This window comes from Dermochelys coriacea, chromosome 4 (genome assembly GCF_009764565.3).
Source record: "Dermochelys coriacea isolate rDerCor1 chromosome 4, rDerCor1.pri.v4, whole genome shotgun sequence".
Classification (NCBI taxonomy): Eukaryota; Metazoa; Chordata; order Testudines; family Dermochelyidae; genus Dermochelys; species Dermochelys coriacea.
This window is the reverse complement of record NC_050071.1, coordinates 56,835,553-56,862,164: the sequence shown is the minus strand read 5'-3', so window position 1 is coordinate 56,862,164 and position 26,612 is coordinate 56,835,553. Positions and strand designations below refer to the sequence as shown.

General features: G+C 40.8%; 1 protein-coding gene across 2 annotated transcripts in view; it reads left to right on the top strand.

Moving 5' to 3' along the window:
* Nucleotides 1-26,612, top strand: part of SLC10A7 (solute carrier family 10 member 7) — a 203,733-nt gene that overhangs the window by 47,347 nt on the left and 129,774 nt on the right. For both annotated transcript variants that reach the window (XM_038399604.2, XM_038399603.2), the window contains exon 5: nucleotides 20,621-20,659. In XM_038399604.2, coding sequence (XP_038255532.1) covers nucleotides 20,621-20,659 — 39 coding nt within the window. The remainder of the gene's footprint in view (nucleotides 1-20,620; nucleotides 20,660-26,612) is intronic.

Below are 26,612 nucleotides of genomic sequence, written 5' to 3'. Positions count from 1 at the left end.
CCCAGCCCCAAACCAGTGCCCACATCCTCAGTAGGAGCCCTCACCCCATCCTGCACTACAACCTCCTCCCCAAGCCTGGTGAAAATGAGCGAATGAGCAAGGGTACGCGAGAGCGGGCGATGGAGGGAGGGGTAGAGTGAGTGGGGGCAGGAACTTGGGAAAGCGGCAGGGCAAGGGTATTTGGTTTTCTGCCATTAAAAGTTGGCAACCCTATGTACCTATATACTATGATTACATGATCACATGCTTTTTTTACAATACCCTTGTCTCATTCACAGGGTGGCCAGTGCTTGGTAAATGGGTAGTTACTCGATAGATCTTTTTATCCTCCTCATTCAGTGTGTACTGCCTTATTTACTGCATAATATTTAAACACTGCACTGAATACAGAATTATAAATTTTCTCTAAGTTTTGTAATGGAACTCTTTACCAGAGTATCTGATCTTCACAAACATTAATGAATTTATTTATCTTCAGAACTCTCCAATGAGATAGAAAGGCAATAGTATGCCCATTTTTATAAATGGTAAAACTGAGGAACAGAGATTATGGCCAAAGTTTGCTGAAGTGCTTGCTAATTTTGGGAGTGTTTTCAGTGGTTGCGTGTTTAAGACACCTTGCTTTGTGTAAACTCTTGGTCTGTATAGATTCGAACTGGTTAAGGATTTTCCCATTGAATTTTTTTGCATACATCCACAGGAAAATTTGGATTTTGCAGACCTTCTTGACAGAAAAGTGAGAAAATCTGAAAAAAAAAATGTTTAATTTCAAGTGAGGTTGACCCAATTCAAAACTTTTCAGTTTGTTGAAGGGAACTAAAATGTTTTATTTCAGGTCAGCTTGACATAAACCTGCATCTACCTCAGCTGCCACTGTAGTTTGAATGCCTTATACCCTCATTCTTGTTTATGTGCTGGCTGCCTGCAGCTGGACTTTGCCTTGCAGTTTGCCTTCTGGTTGAACTGCCCAAGTATGTCATTGGCAGTTCCATGACTAGGGGGCATCATGGGACATGTAGACGGACAGGGAAGCCTGGCCCATAGACAAGAATGGGGGAATGAGGCACTCAAACTACAATTCCCATCAGGCACCATAGCAGCTTAAGTGAACGCAATTTAGTATCAAAACAAAATTAAACTTATCAATTTGGTTCAATAGACAGACTGAAATAAGGTGTTTTTAATGTTTCCAAAACCAAATGATTTTTTTTTTTAAATTTCTGTTTCCTGACAAATTTCAGTATTATGTCATTTTGCCTTCAAATTGGGGCTAAAACAAATGTTGAAATAATGAAAATCCCCATGGGATGAAAACGCCTGTTTTCAGCTAGCTCTACTGTAGATGGAATCTAAAGAAGCTGAGTGAGCTGAGGGCATGTTCTGTGCAGATGGAGTGTTTGTAGTTTTTAATGGCAAGCCTCTTGCAAGCTTTACTGAGCAAAATCCACACTGAGGCTTCCTTGGGACAGATCCCATGCCAACTCATCAGAAAGGAGCAAATTCCCACTCCCCACAAAAGGATGTGAATGAAACTCTGTATGCTAGGAGTTTATGCTCTTCTCCACATCTTTTTTTATTGGCATAGTTGCTTTTGGAATATTGTATCCTATCAGAGATCTAAATGCGCTGGATTTAAGAAAGCAAGATCTTTAAGGTTTGCTGGGTAAACTTTTTTCTTTATTTAATAAGGTATTTTTAAATATAAAGGAAAAATATATTTATAATTCGTGATAGTACTGGTTTCAGAGTAGCAGCCGTCTTAGTCTGTATTCGCAAAAACAAAAGGAGTACTTCTGGCACCTTAGAGACTAACAAATTTATTTGAGCATAAGCTTTCGTGAGCTACAGCTCACTTCATCGGATGCATTCGGTGGAAAATACAGTGGGGAGATTTATATACACATACAGAGAACGTGAAACAATGGGTTTTATCATACACGCTGTAAGGAGAGTGATCACGTAAGATGAGCCATCGCCAGCGGGGGCGGCGGGGGTGGAAGGAGGAAAACCTTTCATGGTGACAAGCAAGGTGGGCCATTTCCAGCAGTTAACAAGAACGTCTGAGGAACAGTGGGGGGTGGGGTGGGGGGAAGAAATAACTTGGGGAAATAGTTTCTTTGTGTAATGACTCATCTACTCCCAGTCTCTATTCAAGCCTAAGTTAATTGTATCCAATTTGCAAATGAATTCCAATTCAGCAGTCTCTTGCTGGAGTCTGTTTTTGAAGTTTTTTTTGTTGAAGGATAGCCACTCTCAGGTCTGTAATCGAGTGACCGGAGAGATTGAAGTGTTCTCCAACTGGTTTTTGAATGTTATAATTCTTGACGTTTGATTTGTGTCCATTTATTCTTTTACGTAGAGACTGTCCAGTTTGACCAATGTACATGGCAGAGTGGCATTGCTGGCACATGATGGCATATATCACATTGGTAGATGCTCAGGTGAAGGAGCCTCTGATAGTGTGGCTGATGTGATTAGGCCCTATGATGGTGTCCCCTGAATAGATATGTGGACAGAGTTGGCAATGGGCTTTGTTGCAAGGATAGGTCCCTGGGTTAGTGGTTCTGTTGTGTGGTGTGTGGTTGCTGGTGAGTATTTGCTTCAGATTGGGGGGCTGTCTGTAAGCAAGGACTGGCCTGTCTCCCAAGATCTGTGAGAGTCATGGGTCGTCTTTCAGGATAGGTTGTAGATCCGTGATGATGCGCTGGAGAGGTTTTAGTTGGGGGCTGAAGGTGATGGCTAGTGACATTCTGTTATTTTCTTTGTTGGGCCTGTCCTGTAGTAGGTGACTTCTGGGTACTCTTCTGGCTCTGTCAATCTGTTTCTTCACTTCAGCAGGTGGGTATTGTAGTTGTAAGAATGCATGATAAAGATCTTGTAGGTGTTTGTCTCTGTTTTAGGGGTTGGAGCAAATGCGGTTATATTGTAGAGCTTGGCTGTAGACAATGGATTGTGTGGTGTGATCTGGATGAAAGCTAGAGGCATGTAGGTAGGAATAGCGGTCAGTAGGTTTCCGATATAGGGTGGTGTTTATGTGACCATCGCTTATAAGCACTATAGTGTCCAGGAAGGGGATCTCTTGTGTGGACTGGTCCAGGCTGAGGTTGATGGTGGGATGGAAATTGTTGAAATCATGGTGGAATTCCTCAAGGGCTTCTTTTCCATGGGTCCAGATGATGAAGATGTCATCAATGTAGCGCAAGTAGAGTAGGGGCATTAGGAGACGAGAGCTGAGGAAGCGTTGTTCTAAGTCAGCCATAAAAATATTGGCATACTGTGGGGCTATGCGGGTACCCATCGCAGTGCCGCTGATTTGAAGGTATATATTGTCCCGAAATGTGAAATAGTTATGGGTGAGGAAGAAGTCACAAAGTTCAGCCACCAGGTTAGCCGTGACGTTATCGGGGATACTGTTCCTGACGGCTTGTAGTCCATCTTTGTGTGGAATGTTGGTGTAGATGGCTTCTACATCCATAGTGGCTAGGATGGTATTTTTAGGAAGATCACCGATGGATTGTCGTTTCCTCAGGAAGTAAGTGGTGTCTCGAAGATAGCCGGGAGTGCTGGTAATGTATGGCCTGAGGAGGGAGTCTACATAGCCAGACAATCCTGCTGTCAGGGTGCCAATGCCTGAGATGATGGGGTGTCCAGGATTTCCAGGTTTATGGATCTTGGGTAGCAGATAGAATACCCCAGGTCGGGGTTCCAGGGGTGTGTCTGTGCGGATTTGTTCTTGTGCTTTTTCAGGGAGTTTTTTGAGCAAATGCTGTAGTTTCTTTTGGTAACCCTCAGTGGGATGGCTTGTAGAAAGTGGTGTTGGAGAGCTGTCTAGTAGCCTCTTGTTCATAATCTGACCTATTCATGATGACGACAGCACCTCCTTTGTCAGCCTTTTTGATTATGATGTCAGAGTTGTTTCTGAGGCTGTGGATGGCATTGTGTTCTGCACGGCTGAGGTTATGGGGCAAGTGATGCTGCTTTTCCACAATTTCAGCCCGTGCATGTCGGCAGAAGCACTCTATGTAGAAGTCCAGTCTGCTGTTTTGACCTTCAGGAGGAGTCCACCCAGAATCCTTCTTTTTATAGTGTTGGTAGGAAGGTCTCTGTGGGTTAATTTGTTGGTCAGAGGTGTGTTGGAAATATTCCTTGAGTTGGAGACGTTGAAAATAGGATTCTAGGTCACCACAGAACTGTATCATGTTCGTGGGGGTGGAAGAGCAAAAGGAGAGGCCCTGAGATAGGACAGATTCTTCTGCTGGATTAAGAGTATAGTTGGATAGATTAACAATATTGCTGGGTGGGTTAAGGGAACCACTGTTGTGGCCCCTTGTGGCATGTAGTAGTTTAGATAGCTTAGTGTCCTTTTTCTTTTGTAGAGAAGCAAAGTGTGTGTTGTAAATGGCTTGTCTAGTTTTTGTAAAGTCCAGCCACGAGGAAGTTTGCGTGGAAGGTTGGTTCTTTATGAGAGTGTCCAGTTTTGAGAGCTCATTCTTGCTGTAGAGGATGTTGATCAGGTGGTTCCACAGTTTCTTTGAGAGTGTGTGGCACAAGCTGTCAGCATAGTCTGTGTGGTATGTAGATTGTAATGGATTTTTTTACCTTCAGTCCTTTTGGTATGATGTCCAACTGTTTGCATTTGGAGAGGAAGATGATGTCTGTCTGTATCTGTACGAGTTTTTTCATGAAGTTGATAGATTTCCACTCTGTACAGCTAAATTCAGTGCCTTGCATAATGACAGGTTTCAGAGTAGCAGCCGTGTTAGTCTGTATTCGCAAAAAGAAAAGGAGTACTTTTCTTTTTTACAGAACCACTAACCCAGGAACCTATCCTTGCAACAAAGCCCGTTGCCAACTCTATCCATATATCTATTCAGGGGACACCATCATAGGGCCTAATCACATCAGCCACACTATCAGAGGCTCGTTCACCTGTGCATCTACCAATGTGATATATGCCATCATGTGCCAGCAATGCCCCTCTGCCATGTACATTGGTCAAACTGGACAGTCTCTACGTAAAAGAATAAATGGACACAAATCAGACGTCAAGAATTATAACGTTCAAAAACCAGTCGGAGAACACTTCAATCTCTCCGGTCACTCAATTACAGACCTGAGAGTGGCTATCCTTCAACAAAAAAAACTTCAAAAACAGACTCCAACTAGAGACTGCTGAATTGGAATTAATTTGCAAACTGGATACAATTAACTTAGGCTTGAATAGAGACTGGGAATGGATGAGTCATTACAGAAAGTAAAACTATTTCCCCATGTTATTTCTTCCCCCCACCCCACTCCCCACTGTTCCTCAGACATTCTTGTTAACTGCTGGAAATGGCTCACCTTGCTTGTCATCATGAAAGGTTTTCCTCCTTCCCGCCTCCTCCTGCTGGTGATAGCTCATCTTAAGTGATCACTCTCCTTACAGAGTTTATGATAAAACCCATTGTTTCATGTTCTCTGTATGTGTATATAAATCTCCCCACTGTATTTTCCACCAAATGTATCCGATGAAGTGAGCTGTAGCTCACGAAAGCTTATGCTCAAATAAATTTGTTAGTCTCTAAGGTGCCACAAGTACTCCTTTTCTTTTCATGATAGTACTGTTACTGCTGACCAAGAAGACTGTGAGTTCAAGTCCACAACCAAGATTTGGCTGATATTGAATGGTGACACTTTCAACTCAATGTAGATTAGCCACTGCTTTTTAGAGTGGTGGATAAAATTGAGGACTCTGTTGTTTATTTGGGATAGCTGTATAACTAGAAGTTAAAGATCCTTTGGCATTTATTAAGAAGAGTGAAGGTAGTGGCAGTGTTTTAGCCCAGCCTTTTCTTTCTTTATAAAACAGGTTCCAGTGCCCAAGATTGTGAGAGAGCTATTATTGAGAGCAAATGGTTATTCCATTTGCCTACAGTCATTGTGCTCCTACTGCTTAACTCATTACTTTGTAAAATGCTTTGAGATACTTTGAGTAGCAAAGGTGTTATATAAAAACATAATCTAATGCTTTATGAATAGCTTTCTGTCTGTCAAATGTAATCTAAATATATAGATAGTACTATGCTTAACACAGTGATACCAGAGCATCTTTTAAATTGTAAAATTATATGCATACAGATTTCTCCCCCTACCCCTCCCAGTGAAGGTATTGGTGCTTTTTACATGCAATTTTTATCATGATACTACAGAGTGCAGAGCTTTGGCTGGACTCATAAACTGTGAGGGGGCCACCAGTACAACTCAGTACTGTTTTAGAGCTTTCCCAAAGGCCACTTGAAAAAGGGCAGTTGTGCCAAATTAGTGTTGGCTCTGTGATATGAACTGACGTCTACTATACCTGGGACTAGATAGAAACCTCCTAATATATTTCAGTTGTGACAGCTGTGACTTCAGCTCTGACAAATTCTGACATTCCCTAAAGGTCAGAGCTCAAGGATCTGTTCAGTGGTTCATTTGACCTTCTTTTTATTTTATAAAACAGGTAATTACGCAAAAACTACAAGCTTTGGCCTTCTGTAAACTAGTGATTTTCTTCAAATCTCCCACCATTGCAGTGCCAGCTGTGCAACTCTGCCTGTAATAGCAATGATGGGAGTGCTGCTGTAAATCACAGACTCAGCAAAATAACCACAATATCATCTAGTCCTGTTCTGAACAAGCTTTGGTGAGCTAGTAGTTAAAATGCCTGGCATGCTCTACACTAGCACTCCCGGTGGTGGACCTGCACTGTAGTATGACAAAAAGAAAAGGAGTACTTGTGGCACTTTAGAGACGAACAAATTTATTTGAGCATAAGCTTTCGTGAGCTACAGCTCACTTCATCGGATGCATTCAGTGGGTTTTTCCACTGAATGCATCCGATGAAGTGAGTTGTAACTCACGAAAACTTATGCTCAAATAAATTTTAGTCTCTAAAGTGCCACAAGTACTCCTTTTCTTTTTGCGAATACAGACTAACACAGCTGCTACTCTGAAACCTGTAGTATGACAGTGGGATATTAGTAGGTAAATACTGGTATAGACACAACTTTTGAGTTAATGCAAAAGGGCATCTTTTAGAAAATGGCCTTGTTCTTTCACTTCAGCAGAAAAATAATACTCTTTGGAGTTGTTTAACTAGACCTCTAATCATGTTATGGATGATGTCTTCAGGAGGATCTGGGGACAAGACCTTTCAGTGTTTTTATCACCGCTTAAGATCTCAGAAAATTTGAACTCAAATAAAAGTATTGTTGGGAGGTTGTTATTGCTCTGTATCCTTCTGAGGATACCTTCTGAGATGATTTTTTTAAAAAGAGAAAGTCACAAATATAAAATGTTTGACTAGAATAAAGCCTCCGGTTATCAGAGTAACTTGTACACCATTATTCAGCTGGGCCTTTTTATTAAATCATCATTTAGCAGTCCATTTGTTTTGGTGCTACAATAATTGCCTGGCCTACTCAGCTAATAAGTTTTCAGTCACCAACAAAAATGAATCACATAAGATTTGCAGATAGTTCTCATGCCTGGGTGTTTGGTGGCTGGTTTTATTCTTTCTGTAGTGACCATTTAATGATGTTACACAGGATTGGTTCACTCTGCTGCTAATTTTGCAGATTCTGGGACCCCAACCCGATACTGAAATGTTCCTGTTGAGTGGGTAGGAGAGTGGGTTCAGTTTTCCTGATGACTGGGAATAGTGTGGAAATAATTTCAATCCTTTGGTGAAAAATACATATACCAGTTCTGGATACACATATACCAGTTCTGGATACATTATTTCTTGGCTGCCGAACCTTTCCAAATCTGGCATGGCAGCGTTATTTGAAATAGGTTATAGAGGAGAAGGCCATACGCTGAATCTTGTAGATAGAGGCCCAGTCAAACAGCTTTGCAGGAGGAAGCAGGTTTTACTGAAAAAGTCCTGCTGTTCCAGGCATAAATTCAATGTGTACATATGCAAGAAAAGTCTGTAAATACAATGTTAAGATGAAAGTTAATGCTCCTGGTAATTTAAATGTGCGGAAACAAGGAAATGGAAGAAGTTATGACTTTCATAATATTTGATTACTCGTTAAATACATGCAGTGAGTCAATACAAGAGAAGCAACATAGCTATGAGATTGTCCACCTTTTATCATTTCTTGTTTTTTGTGTGTGCTAACAGTGCATAGTGTTTTTAATTTTTGCATTTAATTTATGTGTGACATTATTAAAGAAGGGAGGAAGAAAGAAACTGATTGTGCTGAGTAATGTTAGTATTTAAATGACCAATTGAGATTTTTGGAGCCCTGCCTTGCTGTGGTGAGTGGCCTGGGAATGTACATACAGGCATTGATAATTTCATAACAAATCCATATGTGTATACCACTGGTTCTTATGCTACTGTCCATTGAAGGATGGAGCAGGAGGCAGTAAGTTAGAGCCTTTTCAGCTTCAGCAGAACTCTGGACTTCAGCAACTTGAGCTCCCAGTCTTCCTGCACCTCTTACTTGAATATCAAACACATGACTGGGCTGTTCTTCTAAAGATTTGTGTGAAGGGAAATCTCAACTGATGGTCCAGCTGATTTGCGGGGATGTTGAGGCCATATAAAAGGATAGACATCACGTAGCTGCAGGTTGGTTAAGTTCCTGAACTTAACAGCTTCACAAATGCTGCTGTCCCTTGTCCACCAGCCTCTCTTCTGTTTCACAGCTAACTCCACAGCTCTGTACAGTGTCTCCTCTCTGTGCAGGACTTGTGAGCACCACATGGCCTCCTGTGTATTTTTAAACTCTTCGGGCACTCATACATAAATTAGTAGCTCCACAAAGGCATTTGCTATGGGAAGAGCAACACCCCTGCAGACTCTAGGGACATAGGAGAAGCTGCACGACAACGAGAAGAAGGATTTGTGAAAGAGGGGATGTGGGTTAGGAGGGCAACATCTTTTGTGAAGCTCTTGAACTTAAGAAGACAAATCCCCTATCATATTTTCACCAAGGGAGCAGACATTCCCAATGTGTACCAGTGGGCTTTCTCCACCCCATGTTCCTGGTCAGTTACAGTGACCTATGTGACACTGTTCAGGGAGATTTTTACTTTACCAAATAGAATAAAGGCAAGACATCTCTAGTATCTGTAGGAAAATGACCCTACTATAAAAGGCCACAATGCTACTAGACCCATATTCATGGAGTTCCTACATCCAGGAACAGAGTAGCAGCCGTGTTAGTCTGTATTCGCAAAAAGAAAAGGAGTACTTGTGGCACCTTAGAGTAACAAATTTATTAGAGCATAAGCTTTCGTGAGCTACAGCTCACTTCATCGGATGAAGTGAGCTGTAGCTCACGAAAGCTTATGCTCTAATAAATTTGTTAGTCTCTAAGGTGCCACAAGTACTCCTTTTCTTTTTACATCCAGGAACGTGTCTAACATTGAGACCACATCAAATATAAATGATCCTTCATTGAAAAATGAGTGGAAATTGGGAGAGCACCGTATCCATCACAAGATCGTAAGGTGCACTTAATTGAATGTTTGTTGTTCACTTATTTTCTGATTTCACTATCTGGGGAAAAACCTTACCAGTCTGCACACCTTTCTGGACTGATTTCAGTCTCCATTTCCAATCACCACTGAAATCAGAAGTCCCACAAAGACGCTTCAGATCCAGCTAGAAACATTCAAGCAGCTCACAAGTAGAAAACTGTAGCCATTTGCTGACTAAAGAAGAGGAAGGTACCTCTTTCAATATTGCCAAAGATGTTGTTGAAGTTGAAGGAGACTTTCAAAGAAGCAGCAGGAAAACTAAACAAATGTCTTCATGCCAGTTTTTAACAGAATATTTTATTGCTACGAGTATCCTTGTTACCAAGGGCAGTGATTATTACATGGAACTATGAGTATGGGAATCTGTACTGGTGGAAAGCATGGTTTCTACACAAAGACTTTGGACCCAACTATGTGGTTAGCAATAATACATACTTTGGTAAAACCCTACGTTTTAGCACAAAGCCTGTGGCTGGAATAGCACAGACTTATATGTAGTTGATGACAGTCTCTTCCAATGCAGAACAAATCTTCAGCATACAGAGCTTCATGTTCTGTGATTAATGCCAAGATGTTTCAGAGGACAGCATATTCTGGGTGGCATTCCCATCTTGCAGTGCAAATAAGCAATATACACTTGTTACATTTGTATTTTATACTGCATTTTTTAGTATTTTCATAAAACTGATAGTTGTTGAACATTTTTCTAATCAAGAAACTCTGTCACAGAATTCAGTGCATGTCTGCTACAGAAATCCAGGGTTGCATGGTCCTGGGTCTAAATATGTAAAGTAATAACTCCTGTGACATTTTTGGTGGGAGGAGGAGGCTAGAGAGAGTGTGTGTGTTTAGGGAAAAAGCTTGTAATACCATTCTTATACCAAAAGTGGGCAGTAATATAATATTTTTGTCAGTTTTGAAACGATACGTCTTTCCCTAATTTTTTGGGGCTTCATATAAGATTAGTCTTCATCAAAGCTTGCCTTATTGTGACTAAGTACTTTTGCAAGAATTACTAGTAAGAAATTATACACCTGAGGCCAAATGCTGCCTTAAGGTCCACATGTACGGCTCCCATTAAATTGAATGTGAATTGTATCTGCATCTTCAAGGCAGAATCTGGCCTTTGTTCATTTAAAAAAAATGATGTTGAAATGTAAAAAAGCATTTGCTTTGCCTTTGAGGGGTACTTGTTCATCTGGAGGATTTGTTGAGCAGTTAGCACCATTTTTTTTTATTTTTGCCATTTTGTAATAGGGTTTTTATATGCATTTTAACAATAATTTAAGAGTCCCTGTATGCATAGAAAGGAATCTGAATATATGTGCCTTTTTTAAAGCAGCATCAAAACTGGGTTATTCCATCAGTGCAATAGAATGACGGGGAGCTGTAGTTGGAACAATATGTAAAAATACAGCTTGTAAAAGATTTCCTTTATTAACTGTCATCATCCACAGAATATATGTTCAAATAAACGTTGTGTAATAACTAAATTTGAGATTAATAGGCCCCTTAAGAAACAGCGAAGTCATTCAGGATAGTCAGTGAAAAATAGGCTGTAAGACTGTAACATGCACATATTGTCCTGCTTACATGCTCTCTCTGGTGTCATTCCCATTTGTCAATGTCGGCAGGCTCTGTTCTCATTAAAACACTCTTGCACAAAAGCAACTTAATTTTCTTAAGAGGAGAGGACACCTGATTCAATTTAGTACCTACAACCTGGAACTCAAACATATATTTTTTTCTGTCTAAATTCGGATGAATAGTTATGAACAGCAACAAATAGATTAAACATATCAAGTATATTTATATTCTTTTTGCAGTAAGAGACCTGTGGCTAACAGCTTTCTACAACATTGTATCATTTTATTGGTGGAAACAGTGTTGAGTTAAGCTATGGTAACCATAAAGATCATAGATTCAAGATATTTTTATTTTTAAACAAGGGGTAAGTTAAAGGGATATTGCCAGCCCATTCAGACCAGTCTTGATGCCCTGTTTATCATCTTCCACTGCCATGTACTTGCCTCTTTTGCATGTTGCTCCATATGTGTAGATAAAATTCCCTTCCTGAGCTGGGTTCCCAACCCTCTATGCTCGTCTCACTCAAATCTCTCCTTAAGAGTCTCTTCTACTGCAAAGCCTGTAAGAAATGGGTCAACAACATCCACTGTATTAATACAGAAGTAAAAGTTGCACCACCATACAATGTGCTCCAGCCCCTGCTGAGTAACCACATAATATTACTGCTGGAACCCTTCCCTCTACCAACTGTTCTGTTACCTCCTTCATTGTATCATGTCTTAAATTAGGGAGCTGGGACCATATTTTGCTCTTTGTACTGTAAAGTCCATAGTGCCCACGTAATTGTTAGGCCTGAATCCCACTTGATTATGGGCCACTTGGGCCTTTGAATTTCATTATTCTGCATCTGCAGAATTTTCTGTGGAATCATAGAATCTCAGGGTTGGAAGGGACCTCAGGAGGTCATCTAGTTCTACCCCCTGCTCAAAGCAGGACCAATCCCCAACTAAATCATCCCAGCCAGGGCTTTGTTAAGCCTGACCTTAAAAACTTCCGAGGAAGGAGATTCCACCACCTCCCTAGGTAACGCATTCCAGTGTTTCACCACCCTCCTAGTGAAAAAGTTTTTTCTAATATCCAACCTAAACCTCCCCCACTGCAACTTGAGACCATTACTCCTCGTTCTGTTGTCTGCTACCACTGAGAACAGTCTAGATCCATCCTCTTTGGAACCCCCTTTCAGGTAGTTGAAAGCAGCTATCACATCCCCCCTCATTTTTCTCTTCCGCAGACTAAACAATCCCAGTTCCCTCAGCCTCTCTTCATAAGTCATGTGTTCCAGTCTCCTAATCATTTTTGTTGTCCTCCGCTGGACGTTTTCCAATTTTTCCACATCCTCCTTGTCGTGTGGGGCTTGAAATTGGACACAGTACTCCAGATGAGGCCTCACCAATGTCGAATAGAGGGGAATGATCAAGTTCCTTGATCTGCTGGCAATGCCCTTTCTTATACATCCCAAAATGCCATTGGCCTTCTTGGCAACAAGGGCACACTGTTGACCTTTATCCAGCTTCTCGTCCACTGTAACCCCTAGGTCCTTTTCTGCAGAACTGCTGCCTAGCCATTCAGTCCCTAGTCTGTAGTGGTGCATGGGATTCTTCCGTCCTAAGTGCAGGACTCTGCACTTGTCCTTCTTGAACCTCATCAGATTTCTTTTGGCCCAATCCTCTAATTTGTCTAGGGCCCTCTGTATCCTATCCCTACCCTCCAGTGTATCTACATCTCCTCCCAGTTTAGTATCATCTGCAAACTTGCTGAAGGTGCAGTCTGCGCCATCCTCCAGATCATTTATGAAGATATTGAACAAAACCTGCCCCAGGACTGACCCTTGGGGCACTCGGCTTGATACCGGCTGCCAACTGGACATGAAGCCATTGATCACTACCCGTTGAGCCTGACAATCTAGCCAGCTTTCTATCCACCTTATAGTCTATTCATCCAACCCATACTACTTTAACTTGCTGGCAAGAATACTGTGGGAGACCGTGTCAAAAGCTTTGCTAAAGTCAAGGAACAACACATCCACAGCTTTCCCCTCATCCACAGAGCCAGTTATCTCGTCAGGCAATTAGATTAGTCAGGCATGACCTTCCCTTGGTGAATCCATGCTGACTGTTCCTGATCACTTTCCTCTAAATGCTTCAGAATTGATTCCTTGAGGACCTGCTCCATGATTTTTCTAGGGACTGAGGTGAGGCTGACTGACCTGTAGTTCCCAGGCTCCTCCTCCTTCCCTTTTTTTTTTTTTTTAAAGATGGGTACTACATTAGCCTTTTTCCAGTCATCCGGGACTTCCCCCGATCGCAATGAGTTTTCAAAGATAATGGCCAATGGCTCTGCAATCACATCTGCCAACTCCTTTAGCACTATCAGATGCAGCGCATCCAGTCCCATGGACTTGTGCTCATCCAGCTTTTCTAAATAGTCCCGAACCACTACTTTCTCCACAGAGGGCTGGTCACGTCCTCCCCATACTGTGCTGCCCAGTGCAGTAGTCTGGGAGCTGACCTTGTTCGTGAAGACAGAGGCAAAAAAAGCATTGAGTACATTAGCTTTTTCCACATCCTCTGTCACTAGGTTGCCTCCCTCCTTCAATAAGGGACCCACACTTTCCTTGACTTTCTTCTTGTTGCTAACATACCTGAAGAAACCCTTCTTGTTACTCTTAACATCCCTTGCTAGCTGCAACTCAAGGTGTGATTTGACCTTCCTGATTTCGCTCCTGCATGCCCAAGCAATATTTTTATACTCTTCCCTGGTCATTTGTCCAATCTTCCACTTCTTGTAAGCTTCTCTTTTGTGTTTTAAGATCAGCAAGGATTTCACTGTTAAGCCAAGCTCATCGCCTGCCATATTTGCTATTCTTTCTACACATCGGGATGGTTTGTCCCTGTAATCTCAATAAGGATTCTTTAAAATACAGCCAACTCTCCTGGACTCCTTTCCCCATCATGTTGTTATCCCAGGGGATCCTGTCCATCAGTTCCCTGAGGGAGTCAAAGTCTGCTTTTCTGAAGTCCAGGGTCCGTATTCTGTTGCTCTCCTTTCTTCCCTGTCTCGGGATCCTGAACTCGACCATCTCATGGTCACTGCCTCCCAGGTTCCCATCCACTTTTGCTTCCCCTACTAATTCTTCCCGGTTTGTGTGCAGCAGGTCAAGAAGAGCTCTGCCCCTACTTGGTTCCTCCAGCACTTGCACCAGGAAATTGTCCCCTACACTTTCCAAAAACTTCCTGGATTGTCTGTCCACTGCTGTATTGCTCTCCCAGCAGATATCAGGGTGATTGAAGTCTCCCATGAGAACCAGGGCCTGCGATCTAGTAACTTCCATGAGTTGCTTGAAGAAAGCCTTGTCCACCTCATCCCCCTGGTCCGGTGGTCTATAGCAGACTCCCACCATGACATCACCCTTGTTGCTCACACTTCTAAACTTAATCCAGAGACTCTCAGGTTTTTCTGCAGTTTCATACTTGAGCTCTGAGCAGTCATACTGCTCCCTTACATACTATGCAACTCCCCCAACTTTTTTGCCCTGCCTGTCCTTCTTGAACAGTTTATATCCATCCATGATAGTACTCCAGTCATGTGAGTTATCCCCCCAAGTCTCTGTTATTCCAATCACATCATAATTCCTTGACTGTGCCAGGACTTCCAGTTCTCCCTGCTTGTTTCCCAGGCTCCTTGCGTTTGTGTATAGGCACTTGAGATAACTTGCTGATCGTCCCTCTTTCTCAGTATGAGGCAGGAGCCCTGCTCTCTCGCGCGCTTCTGCTCGTGCTTCCTCCCAGTATCCCACTTCCCCACTTACCTCAAGGCTTTGGTGTCCTTCCCCCAGTGAAGCTAGTTTAAATCCCTTCTCACTAGGTTAGCCAGCCTGCTTGCGAAGATGCTCTTCCCTCTCTTCGTTAGGTGGAGCCCGTCTCTGCCTAGCATTCCTCCTTCTTGGAACACCATCCCATGGTCAAAGAATCCAAAGCCTTCTCTCCGACACCATCTGCATAGCCATTTGTTGACTTCCACGATTCAACGGTCTCTACCCAGGCCTTTTCCTTCCACGGGGAGGATGGACGAGAAGACCACTTGCACCTCAAACTCCTTTATCCTTCTTCCCAGAGCCACGTAGTCTGCAGTGATCCACTCAAGGTCATTCTTGGCAGTATCATTGGTGCCCACATGGAGAAGCAGGAAGGGGTAGCGATCCGAAGGCTTGATGAGTCTCGGCAGTCTCTCCGTCACATCATGAATCCTAGCTCCTGGCAAGCAGCAGACTTCTCGGTTTTCCCGGTCAGGGCGGCAGATAGATGACTCAGTCCCCCTGAGGAGAGAGTCCCCGACCACGACCACCTGCCTCCTTCTCTTGGGAGTGGTGGTCGTGGAATCCCCAACCCTTGGACAATGCATCTCATGCTTTCCAATCGGTGGAGTGTCCTTCTGTTCCTTTCCTTCAGATGTGTCATCTAGTGCACTCTTCGCATTAGTACCTGTGGAAAGAACATGAAAACGGTTACTTACCTGTATCTGCGTTGCTGGTACACGGACGCTCCCCTTTCTTTTTCTGGAGGTCACATGCTGCCAAATTTCTTCACCGTCCTCCTGTCCCCCCTGCGCAGCCTGCTCTGAATCTTCAGAACATTGTGTCTGTAGAAGCATATCCTAATGTCTGTGCAGGAAATCTTCAGTTTCTCTTATGCAACGCAGGGTCGATACCTGTTGCTCCAGACCTTGAACCTTCTCTTCCAGTATGGAGACCAGCTTGCACTTTGAACAGACAAAGTTGCTTCTGTCCTTTGGAAGAAAGACAAACATGGCACATCCAGTGCAGGTGACAACAGATGAACGCTCCCCATCCATATTTCCGTCCTTCTATGAGCTTCCTCAGGAGTTGTAGTAACTACTGAGAGAAGCCGGCAAGATGAAAGCCTCAGTGGGCGCTCCCCAGGCAAACTCCCTCTGTTAACCTCTCTGCTGTTCGCTGCTCAGCTGGTTCGCAGCTGACTGGCTTTTTATAACAGTCAGGCCCACTCAAGGCTCATCTGGAACGAAGCACTCCCAATTCACACTTTTCAAACAACCAATCAAGCACAAGGTCAAACTGTCCCCACAACAGACACTCAGATACTCACCAACACAGCCTCCTTAATGCAGCCCCTAGCGTACCTCCTCTCAGGCAGATCCTCTTGAATGTACCTCTTGCTGCAGAATTGTGCTCTAAAAATCAAAGTTCTTACCTTAAAAAAAAAAATCCTTCTAGCTCTTTTAATGGCAAAGCAGCTTTTTAAAAACCCAACAGAGTATAAATCTATGCAGTGTTGTTTTCCATTAATCTACAAGGATAAAGCATTAGCACTAATAAAGCTGTGAACACCCATCTCCTATGGGATATGAATTCTGAAACCTAAGGATGGCAATTTAATGTCAACATGTTAAACTATTTCATTCCTGATCTTTGCAATCACAACTAAGAAGCATTTGAAGCAGACAGTGAATACGTTGTACATCTATCATGTGTCTAATAAATTAAGCTTTATTTGCACCATCCATCTAAGTATTTTAAAAAAAATTTCAAACAATGAATTAATTTTGACAACACACTTGTGAGGGTATTTCTCCCTTACAGAAGGAGAAATTGAGGCACAAAATGGTTAATTTCACAGGGTCATGCAGGAAGTGTTTGGCAGAGCCAAGAATAAACATAGATCTCCAGACTGCTGCTAGGCCATGCTTCTTTATTCCCTGAATACTTCCATTCATTAGAAGTAGTTGTTTCAGACAAATTTTATTTGAATTTGCAGTCAGTTGATATTCCATAAAGATTTCCTTATTTTAAACAAACACAAATGCTTTATTTAGTATATAGTTTCAGCATTTTTTGTGTTACTATGTCACTAGGTGGTCAGTAGATGGTATGTAAACTATCAAGCTACTGGGTTTTAGTATATAACTACATTTATAAACATTTAAAACAATAGATTGAATTATACTTATTTACTTAATTTTTGTATCACACTGAGCTAAGGCATTTTCATTCTGTATCTGATTCTGCAAACTCTCATTCACATGGGTAGTCCTTACTCAGGTATGTAGTTGCAGAGTTTGTAGGGTTGTGCCCATTAATTTCTGCTTTACTTTTTTTCCACCAGAACTGTAATACATAGTTTAAACACAAAACTGAAAATAGCAAATCTTTGTGCTTTTTTAAAAAATGATTTGTCAATGTCGGGGTTGCTGCAGAATTGATCTTAATAGAATGAGTCCCTGTTGAAATACTTTGTTGCACACCCACTCTGTTATCCTTGAATAGGAAAAACATGTCATCACCATTTTGATCACTAAAGAAATGATCATGTCAGTTTGTAAATACTTTGTATAGGTCAGGACCTTGTAGGTGCAGTCTATTACATGTTTATGTAATAAATTCCTGGTCAAAGTGATTACCATAGACAAGTGTATATTAACTTACATCCAGGAATGCTGCACTTGCCCAGCATCCTTTGCAAGTCAATGGGAGTAGAATGCTTACACCCTTAGGTGAATTTGAAAAGATCACCTTTAATCAAGACAGTATCAAAACATTTCCAAAGTAGGGAGATGCTGCCAAAATTTTAGCAAGGGACCTCAAAAATTTTCCTTCCCTTGGTGATACAGCCTTTAAAACAAAACAGAACAAACATGGATTTCATACTCTTCTCCTTTTGATGCCAAATCCTTCAGTCCTTCCACTCCCACCTCTCCCTACCATATTTTCTCCTCCCTATCTCTTCACGGAGGCTCCTCTGGGGGCTTGTCAGCCTGGCAGGTGTTCCACTTGCCATCACAGGTACTATTATGAGAGTATACTGCTGGAAGAAATGGTTGCAGGCCCGTCATGCAGTGGCCATTGTCTGTGCGGTGGCTGGTTGGATGGGGAGCAAATCTTCTTTGGTGATTTGTTGGGAAGTCAGTTGTGGAGTGGTCCCTTCTTGGTTGTAGGAGTGGGTGTCTTTTCCCATGCTGGTATGAGTAGTCAGTTCAGGGGGCTTGGTCAGAATGGGAAGCAGATTTTCCTTGAATGGTGATGGAGGTTTTGGGATGGAAATAGTGCTCCAAGATTCCCTCCTAGAACCAGTTCTTCAAGCTCTGGGACAAGCAGGCCAGGTGCTTGTGGACATAAAAGTGGGCAGCAGGACTCCCACTCAATACAGCAATAAGTTGTCCCCAGCTCCTGTCATCTCATGCGTTGTGGGAGTGCCCAACAGGAGTGTTCAGGGATTCCTAGTGGGTGATGCCAGAGGGGTGTTTCTCTTGCACCACCAACTATTGCATAGCAGGCTCACCTACAAGGTAGCAGTTGCCCAGGTGAGTAGAGGCTGGTTCAGTTCTAGCCGCAGAGCATCCTGCAATGGAGTGGGCCTTAGCATTTTGGGATGAGCAGTTTTTTGGTCCATGATCCCACCATTGAGGGCTGGGCCAGCCTATGGATTCCAGGGAGAGTTCATAAAATTATTTTTTTTGAAATATACACATTTTATGTGAAGTGAGATGGTTACATTTCAGTGTATATGATGGGAAGTGTGTGCGGGGGGAGACCTTTATTTTTCCCCTCAGCCTTCTGGTGCAGAAATAGAGCCCAGCTGTTTCTTCCTTTCATATCTGGCAATCAGTTTGTTTTGAAGGCTATTTCTGCAAGAAGAGGGGCTAGAAGTTTGCTTTTTGTTTATAAAAAAAAAAGAGAGAAAAAAGAAAAGAAAATGAGTGAAAGCTGAGATTTTCCTTCATAGGTTCAGAGGCTGAATGTATTAAAAGGGGGTTCCATGGTCAAATACATACAGTCAGAGAGAGGCATATTTCTAAGAAATACTGAAAGAATTTGATAAAGTGTAGTTCTTAATATAGTGATAGGAATTAGAGGGGTTATAAGCAAAAGATATCTACAGTAATGTAGTCAGTGGTTATGATGTGTGTGTATGCGCACACGTGTGCATTGTACGTGTCATCTATATCTCTTTTCATATGAAAATACCAATTTCAAAGTTTCAAAACTCAAAGGTTAAAAAGCATGATTTAATTCACACTTCTTGAAGAATTAGTAGCAAACAGCGCTCATTCTTGCTTTCACTATGATGTTGGGCAGGAAAAGCCATTTGGACTTATGCCTCTTTTTTATGTTCAAAAGAGGAATGCTGATGAGGAAGAGGTGTTAAAATATGGTGCCATAGTTTACAACTGTCAACTATGTTTTATTTAGCTGTATCTATTCAGATGCTCCCTCCGCAATATGCAGTGCCATATGCCATTGTCCCTGTTAGCAAGCAAGTAAGCAAAGGTTTCCCAGTCTGCACTTGTTTTTGTGTTTGGGCCACCAAGGAGCTACGGTCCAGTGCCATCTTTTATTGATAGGGCCAGCAGAGGAGGAATCTAATGAAATTATCAAAGCTTTGAATTAATTTTGAACTTGAATAAGAAAGCTGAGCTCTCTAGAGCCAAAGATCTCATTACCCATTCATTCTCATTGCATCCTCTTATGAAGCAGAAGACGGGTTCAACTATAGCTTTTAGCCTGGATTTGGACTTTAGTGAAACTTGCTAAAGTTGCTAGCGTCCAACTTGTTGTTATGGCTGAAAAAGTCCGTGTTGATTAATTTGACTCTGCTCTAGAATCTTCATGTAAGGGTAGGTTCTCACACTCTCCTTCCCTTATAACTTGCCTCATGGCTTTTCATCATCGAATTGGGTGCCATACAAGAGTTTCTTTCCATTCCTGGTAATTGTGGAAACTATTCATAATTTAAGTTTTAACTTCATAGAATTTAGTGATTTAAGGTTAAGATCTAATACTGCCATTTTATGTTTCCTGGATATTTAGGTAAGCAAAATGGCTTCTATAGACATTACCAGTTGTTTAAAAAGACTGTTAAATTGTAGGTAATGCTTGGATATTTTGGCCTAAGAGTTAACTGTATTATTCTGTTTTTACTACATTATTTCTATTTGCAATTTATTGCTCATTTTGTAGAAACTTCTGAGCCTGTTAATAAGTGATTGTTCATAACTTCTTAGGTTACTTGCCCAATTAAGATACTGTGCTGAAAAATTAATAAGAGGGCTATTAAAATTAACTGTCTGTTCTAGTGCAACACAAATTAGAACTCTTTCTCTCCTGGGCCCCTTAAAAGTTTTGGGTTTCTTTTTAAATGACTTGGTCAATCATGTAAAATTCTTGTCAGTGATTTAGAATAAAATCAGTGAGACTGAGACTCGTACTTTTGGTATCCATTATAAGTTTGTAAGATATAAAATACAGCGGCAATCTTGCTTTATACGACCCATTAATTTATGAGTATATAAGCTGGAATTCATCTGTCTTCATAAGCTACAGGACACTGGAAATTTTTATAAGCAATGGCTAACTTTGCTTAATCAGGTGTGTGTGTATCTGGAGGTATGAAGGCTTGCTGGGAGGGGAAATAGCATTCTGTTCTTCACTACGGCTATTTTTATTGAGAGTGATATTTTCTTTTTTTTTCTCTCTCTCTAGGCAGCTGCTATATTTAACTCAGCCTTTGGAAGTTTTTTGGTAAGTAATGCAATGGTTACACCTACTGCTATAACGTTGTTGGTTTTTTATCTTATGGTTGGTGCTGGCTAGTCATTGAGTTTGGCTGGTAAATAATTGAATAATTTTAGTATTTCTTTCACCCCTTCTTTAATTAACTAGAAATACTGCTATTTCTTTTCATTGAATCAGAGTCTTAAGAAAATTAGTGAATGAATAATCTTTGATCAATGTAAATAAATGTTTAAAGTACATCTTAATTGTCTCTTATCTATTATTAGGCAGATGTTTCAGATGTTTCAGAGATGCGTGTCAATACATTGATTTTTCTAAGGAAGTTTATTAGATAATCATTATTCCTTATCAAGGGGCCATGGAATTTGAAAAGAAAACATGACCTGGCTGATCGAAAGGAGATGCTAATTTACTCAGTGACATGTCATTTGTTTAGCATATTTTACTGTCAGTGAAGCCACTCTTTTCTGTGTTCCTGAGGATCAGACTGAAGTAGCTAGAAACAAGGAAACAAACAAGCTGTTCCTTTTAAAAAGCCAAAATGATGATTGTGGGCATATTAGTCTGTAAAATTTCAGCAAACTAACTGAAAAGAAGGCCAACCAAATTTGTTTTTCTAATAAATAAATGTATTTATGAAGAAAGAAAAAATATTTTGTATTGATATATTGTTTAGAGATATTTGGATTATTTTCTTACAATATGATATAAACTGATGAGACTGATTACTTGAGTTGTATAGTTAATCATGGATTTTACTTTACTTAGTTTTTTTTCTAAAACATGTAAATGCTTAAAAGTGGATGTTTTCAATTCCAGTCTTGCTTACCCAAATAGAGAATTAATGTGATGTGTGAATTGAATGAAAGGCAAAACTATTAATGTAAAATATGTAGGTGAAATTGGAACTACAGACATGAAATTGTTCATTAAGCATGTAAAAAGATTTTTAGAATAGTGTATGTATATAAATATATGAACCGTATGTATATAAAAACACACTGTAAAGAGTGTGATAGTAATACTGAGATTTGCAATTGTGTACCATATTTCTATAGTTGGATGTGTTTTAGAGTTAGCTAAAGATGTACATATTGTGTATGTTTATATGTAGTATATACATGTACACACAAGTAAAATCTAAAAATGTCAACATCGAAATGTTTCTTCCCGTTTATAGTTTAGTGGGGCTCTAGTAATGTTGTTCTTTAAAAAATCTCTGCACCATGTTTTGAAATCTTTTTGTCAAATTACCTTTTAAATCAGGGTTGGCCAACTTGAGCCTGAGAAGGAGCCAGAATTTACCAATATACATTGCCAAAGAGCCACAGTAATATATCATCAGCTTTCTCCCCTCCCCACCCTGCTCCCAGCACCTCCCATCCACTGGCAGCCCTGCCAATCAGCATTTCCCCCCTTCCTTTGCACACCTCCCGATCAGCTGTTTCGTGGCATGCAGGAGGCTCTTTGTGGGGGAGGAGCGAGGGCACGGCAGGCTCAGGGGAGAGGGTGGGAAGGGGCGGAGTGGGGGCAGGGTCTGTGGCAGAGCCAGGGGTAGAGGAGTTAGCACCCTGCGACACATTAGAAAGTTGGTGCCTGTAGGTCCAGCCCAAAAGTCGGTGCCTATACAGGGAGCCGCATATTAACTTCTGAAGAGCCGCATGTGGCTCCGGAGCCACAGGTTGGCCACCCCTGTCTTAAATAGTCACACTTCTCTTTCTTTGGTCTAGTAAGAGAAAATGGTCAGCAAGGCCTAAATTCTCTGCAGTTCCCATCTCCACTTCCTTGAGAACTTTGAGTTCACAGAGAGCCCAATTCAGGGCTCATTTAAGCCATTTGTAGCCTATTGACGTCATTCGGAGTTTGATTGAACCCTATGTCAACCATAATATAATGTGTTATCAGACTAATTTAACATTTTAAAAGAATATTATTTAGAATTTCTAGACTCAAATTAGAAATAAATTTTAAACAAATCTTGGTTAAAGAAGCTAGACCAAATTCTGACCTCATATACATTCGTATTACCTCATTGATACAAATGTTTTAATTCTAGGAATTTCTAATATTGTTTTTGAATTTCCCTAAATGTGTGATTACCTAAATTTCACACTTGTGTGCAATAATGGAGAGATGTGGTGAACATTCTTCTTTTATAAATCCATAGAAAAGGAAATCATTATTAAAAAAAATTGTTGTAAAATTAACTAAAGACAAACTGATGCCAAACAATTTTTAAAATAAAATGTATTGTAAAAATACCCCCTCAAAAGTAAATTAAATCAGACATTCTTAATGAGCCATTTAAAATTTTATTTCATTGTACTGTAACTATTTGAAAAAGTGATTCTATGGGGGAAGTGTGTGTGCATGATATATAAGTAGTCGCATATAAACCGTGTATATAATATAACCGCATTGGTTGTGATCTTGTAAACACTTATGAACATATTTCATTTTAAGTAGGTGAGTAGTCCCATTAAAGTGAGGATTTTTGCAGAAGTGGGGCCATATGTAGCTAGATTCCAATCTCACACCATTTTATACTGGTGTATATCTATTCCCTTCGGGGGAGTTGCTCCTGATTTATTCCCTTGTGAGATCAGAATTTGGTCCATAATATGTATGCTTTCTACTAACTTTTAGGATGAGATTTTCAAAAATCCATAATTAGGCATGTAAATAAGTAATCTAATTATAAAAAGTCAATGGAAGACTACTGAATGGTCATCAACTTTGAAAATCAAATGACTTGGTGCCTAAATATGGACTTTGGGCACCTAGAATTATGCTTCCGTTTTGAAAATCTTGACCTCAAAATGCCTCTAAAGTGCACATATGAAATTGATATATAAACAGATATCTAAAGCTATGCATCAGACAGTGTGTTTTCTATATACAGTGATTTATTTACAGACCTACAATACTGTAAGGCATATTGGTATAATGTTTGTTAAAGGTGAAGCTGGGAGATCTGGAAGAGCTGAATTAAGGGCAGAATTTGGCTCACTGTGGCTCCAATCATGCAGTTGGTAGCACATAGGCAGATTGCTGCGTCCAGATATAGCTCTGGCAAAGTGAGTGGGACTCTGTGTGGCGGAGCAGTGTGCCTGCATGCTCTGCACCTTGTGAAGTCAGGGCCTATACACATTAGGCTAAACATAGGCTGCTTATGGAAGAATCCTAATTTTGAAAGATTAATTGTAATATTCTTGGGTATGCTATTTGGACTTCTGACTCCTCTAAGAGGATTGTGCATAGACTTTAGGAAGTTTTTCTCCTAAATAAACTGTTTGTGGTGAAAAGTATTGATTTGTAGGAAAGTTCTCAACTTAATGATGTTAGAATGATATTAAAATGTGATCTCTGTGTGTGTGTGGGGGGGGGGGGGGGGCATGGAGTGAGTAGGTTAGCCTGCACCCTGACCAGGAGAAGCTGATTGGGGGTAATGAACTCAATTGGGCCATCCACACAGGGCTGATAGGAGGCACAGGAGGGAAGTGCAAGAGAGGAACAGGGCTAGCTGGGGCTAGCCACAGAGAAGGCTCAGAGTAGGGAGACCTCTGTTCCCCATTGGTCCTGCTGAGAGGACCTAAACCTTGGCAAGCACTGTAAATAGGGGGAAGCATGAGGGTCTATGGTGATATTGGTGAAATAAAACTTCACTGAGAGTACACCTGGAGGACTCTGCAGTTTCTGCAGGGAAGAAGATGGGGGTGGAGCAGGGCCCCTGTTACAGGGGGAATTAACTAGTTTCTGGTATTCATATAATAGAATTTGAAAGGCTATTTTGGTGGGTCATCGTGTTCTTAGGTCATGTAGGTTGTGATACTTTTGTTGGGGAGGAAAGTTTAAAAAACCATGCCCCAAACCAACTTCCTTCCTCCCTCCTATCTCCCCACAAAAAAAATTCCTGTAGATTTACATGCAGCAGGATGTGCAAAATGATACTGTACATATTCATAGCTAGTTTAATAATGTCCCCGGTCTAATTAAAACAGTGTTTTAAAGAACTAATTGTTACAGAAAACAATTTTTTTTTATGTAGCTAGACTGGTAATAACTAATGATAGATGAATTCAATTTACATAAATTTCAGACCATGAGAATATTTTAGAATCATGCCACAGAGGATTGCTTTAAGTTAGGAAGTTATTACCATTATCTCCTCCTCTCATTTTAACAGTTTGGTTTGCAATAATTGTGGAGCATAAGTGATTCAAGTTTCCCCCCTTGATGGGGTTTTAATAAAATCTGATAGCATTTTAGTAATACAGAGTGGTTGGATATCAGAGTGGTTGGTTGCTACTGTAAAGCATGCAAATGTACTGCAATAGTAGTGCCATTGAGTTCAACAGCATTGCTGGCTACTGCTCCAACATCTAAAAGGAAAAGGCACTTTTTTAACTAAAGAAGTTGGTAATTTACAGTAGAAATAGTCTAGAAGTTCAAACATCTTTCTATCTAGGTTCTTATACTGAGCCTGTGCCCATGGTATCTAAGCACCTCTGTTTCATTTCTGATGATTGTCATGTTAGAAAAGAATGAATAGTTTTTAAAAGCTAAAACCAGACCACCATATGTGAAGATCTGCTTTTCTAGTATTTTAAAACTTAACTGAATTATTCTAGGTTAACCTAAAGAATTCAGTTTAAATCTGGATGAAATAAATATGTGTAGATTTGTCTAACTGGTTTTGTTGCACCTAGTCAGTTATTTGCTGTTGTGCCTACTGGAATATTCCAATAAATGGCAAGGCTGTATACCCAATATGATAACACTGGCTGAGATTTGTTAGAAGAGTGACTGAGCAAATTTGTGTGAACATAATTAATCTCTCTGGGTTAGCTTTTGCGCCCAGTACATAAAGAAGCTTGGTAGATTTGGAACTTGTAATGTGACTGCTAATAACCGATTTGGGAGTTAATACCATGGGGAATTGTATTCTATTTTATGTTCCTCCAGTATTCTACCCTCCTGCCATACAGGTGATTATTCAGATTTGTTTATCTGAGAGCATCATCAGAGGACAGTCACCTTCCTTCTTGGCTTTAAAATTGTTTCCAGAACCTGGGCCAGATAGATCCTTGTGCTCATGCAATTTCCTTGACTTCAATGAAGATGCACTTGTTCAGATGAGAACTGAATTTGGTTTTCTTTTGTTTTTCCAGTCACGATGTAATGCCATATGCGTGAGGAAGGGAGAGATTGGCTTCATACAATTCTCTGCATTGCTAGGCTAGAAACCAGGTTGATTAGTCACTTTCTTCTTCCTCTTCAACTCCCTTCCTCTTGAACTAATGGGCTGGAAATCTGTAGAGCGTAGTATTGTTCAGCACTTGAAGTGAGGGACTGCCTTGCGTCACTCAATGGTGATCCCTTCCAGTCAATTTGGGATCAATTATGATGGGCTTCAAAGGACCAGTCATCTGTTCTCTTGGATCAAGGAATTGTGGCTGAATCCTGAGGTCTGTGGCAGTAGGAGACATAAAATTAGGAATATATGGGAACCTGGAACCTTCAGATCCCTGAGTAAACGAGCAAAATGGCAGCCTAAAAATGAAACTCTTAGTTGAAACTTCTGTGACTCTGTCTTGAACTAGCTATACTGGACTATTTCTATATTGCAGTTTATGGGAAAATGAGGGTATGTGTCCTGGATGAAGTGTATTAGTGTGAGGAATAGCCCCTACTTGATGCTCCATCAGTTGAAAAATCTCCCTCACATAGATCAAGCATATGTTATGCTTATCGTTGTAGCACCTTTATGGGTACAAGGCCCAGGACTTAACCATTTTTGTTTAAGAGGACAGAATTTGCTCTTATTGCTTGAAAACTCCATAATACCCATGTCATTTTATTTTTAGGGCAGCAACTTATCTGGTCAAACCAAGGCCACTACTTTTTATAATTATTTTTTAAATTTAGATTTTAATTGGAAGTGTATGTAAAAGTTTAG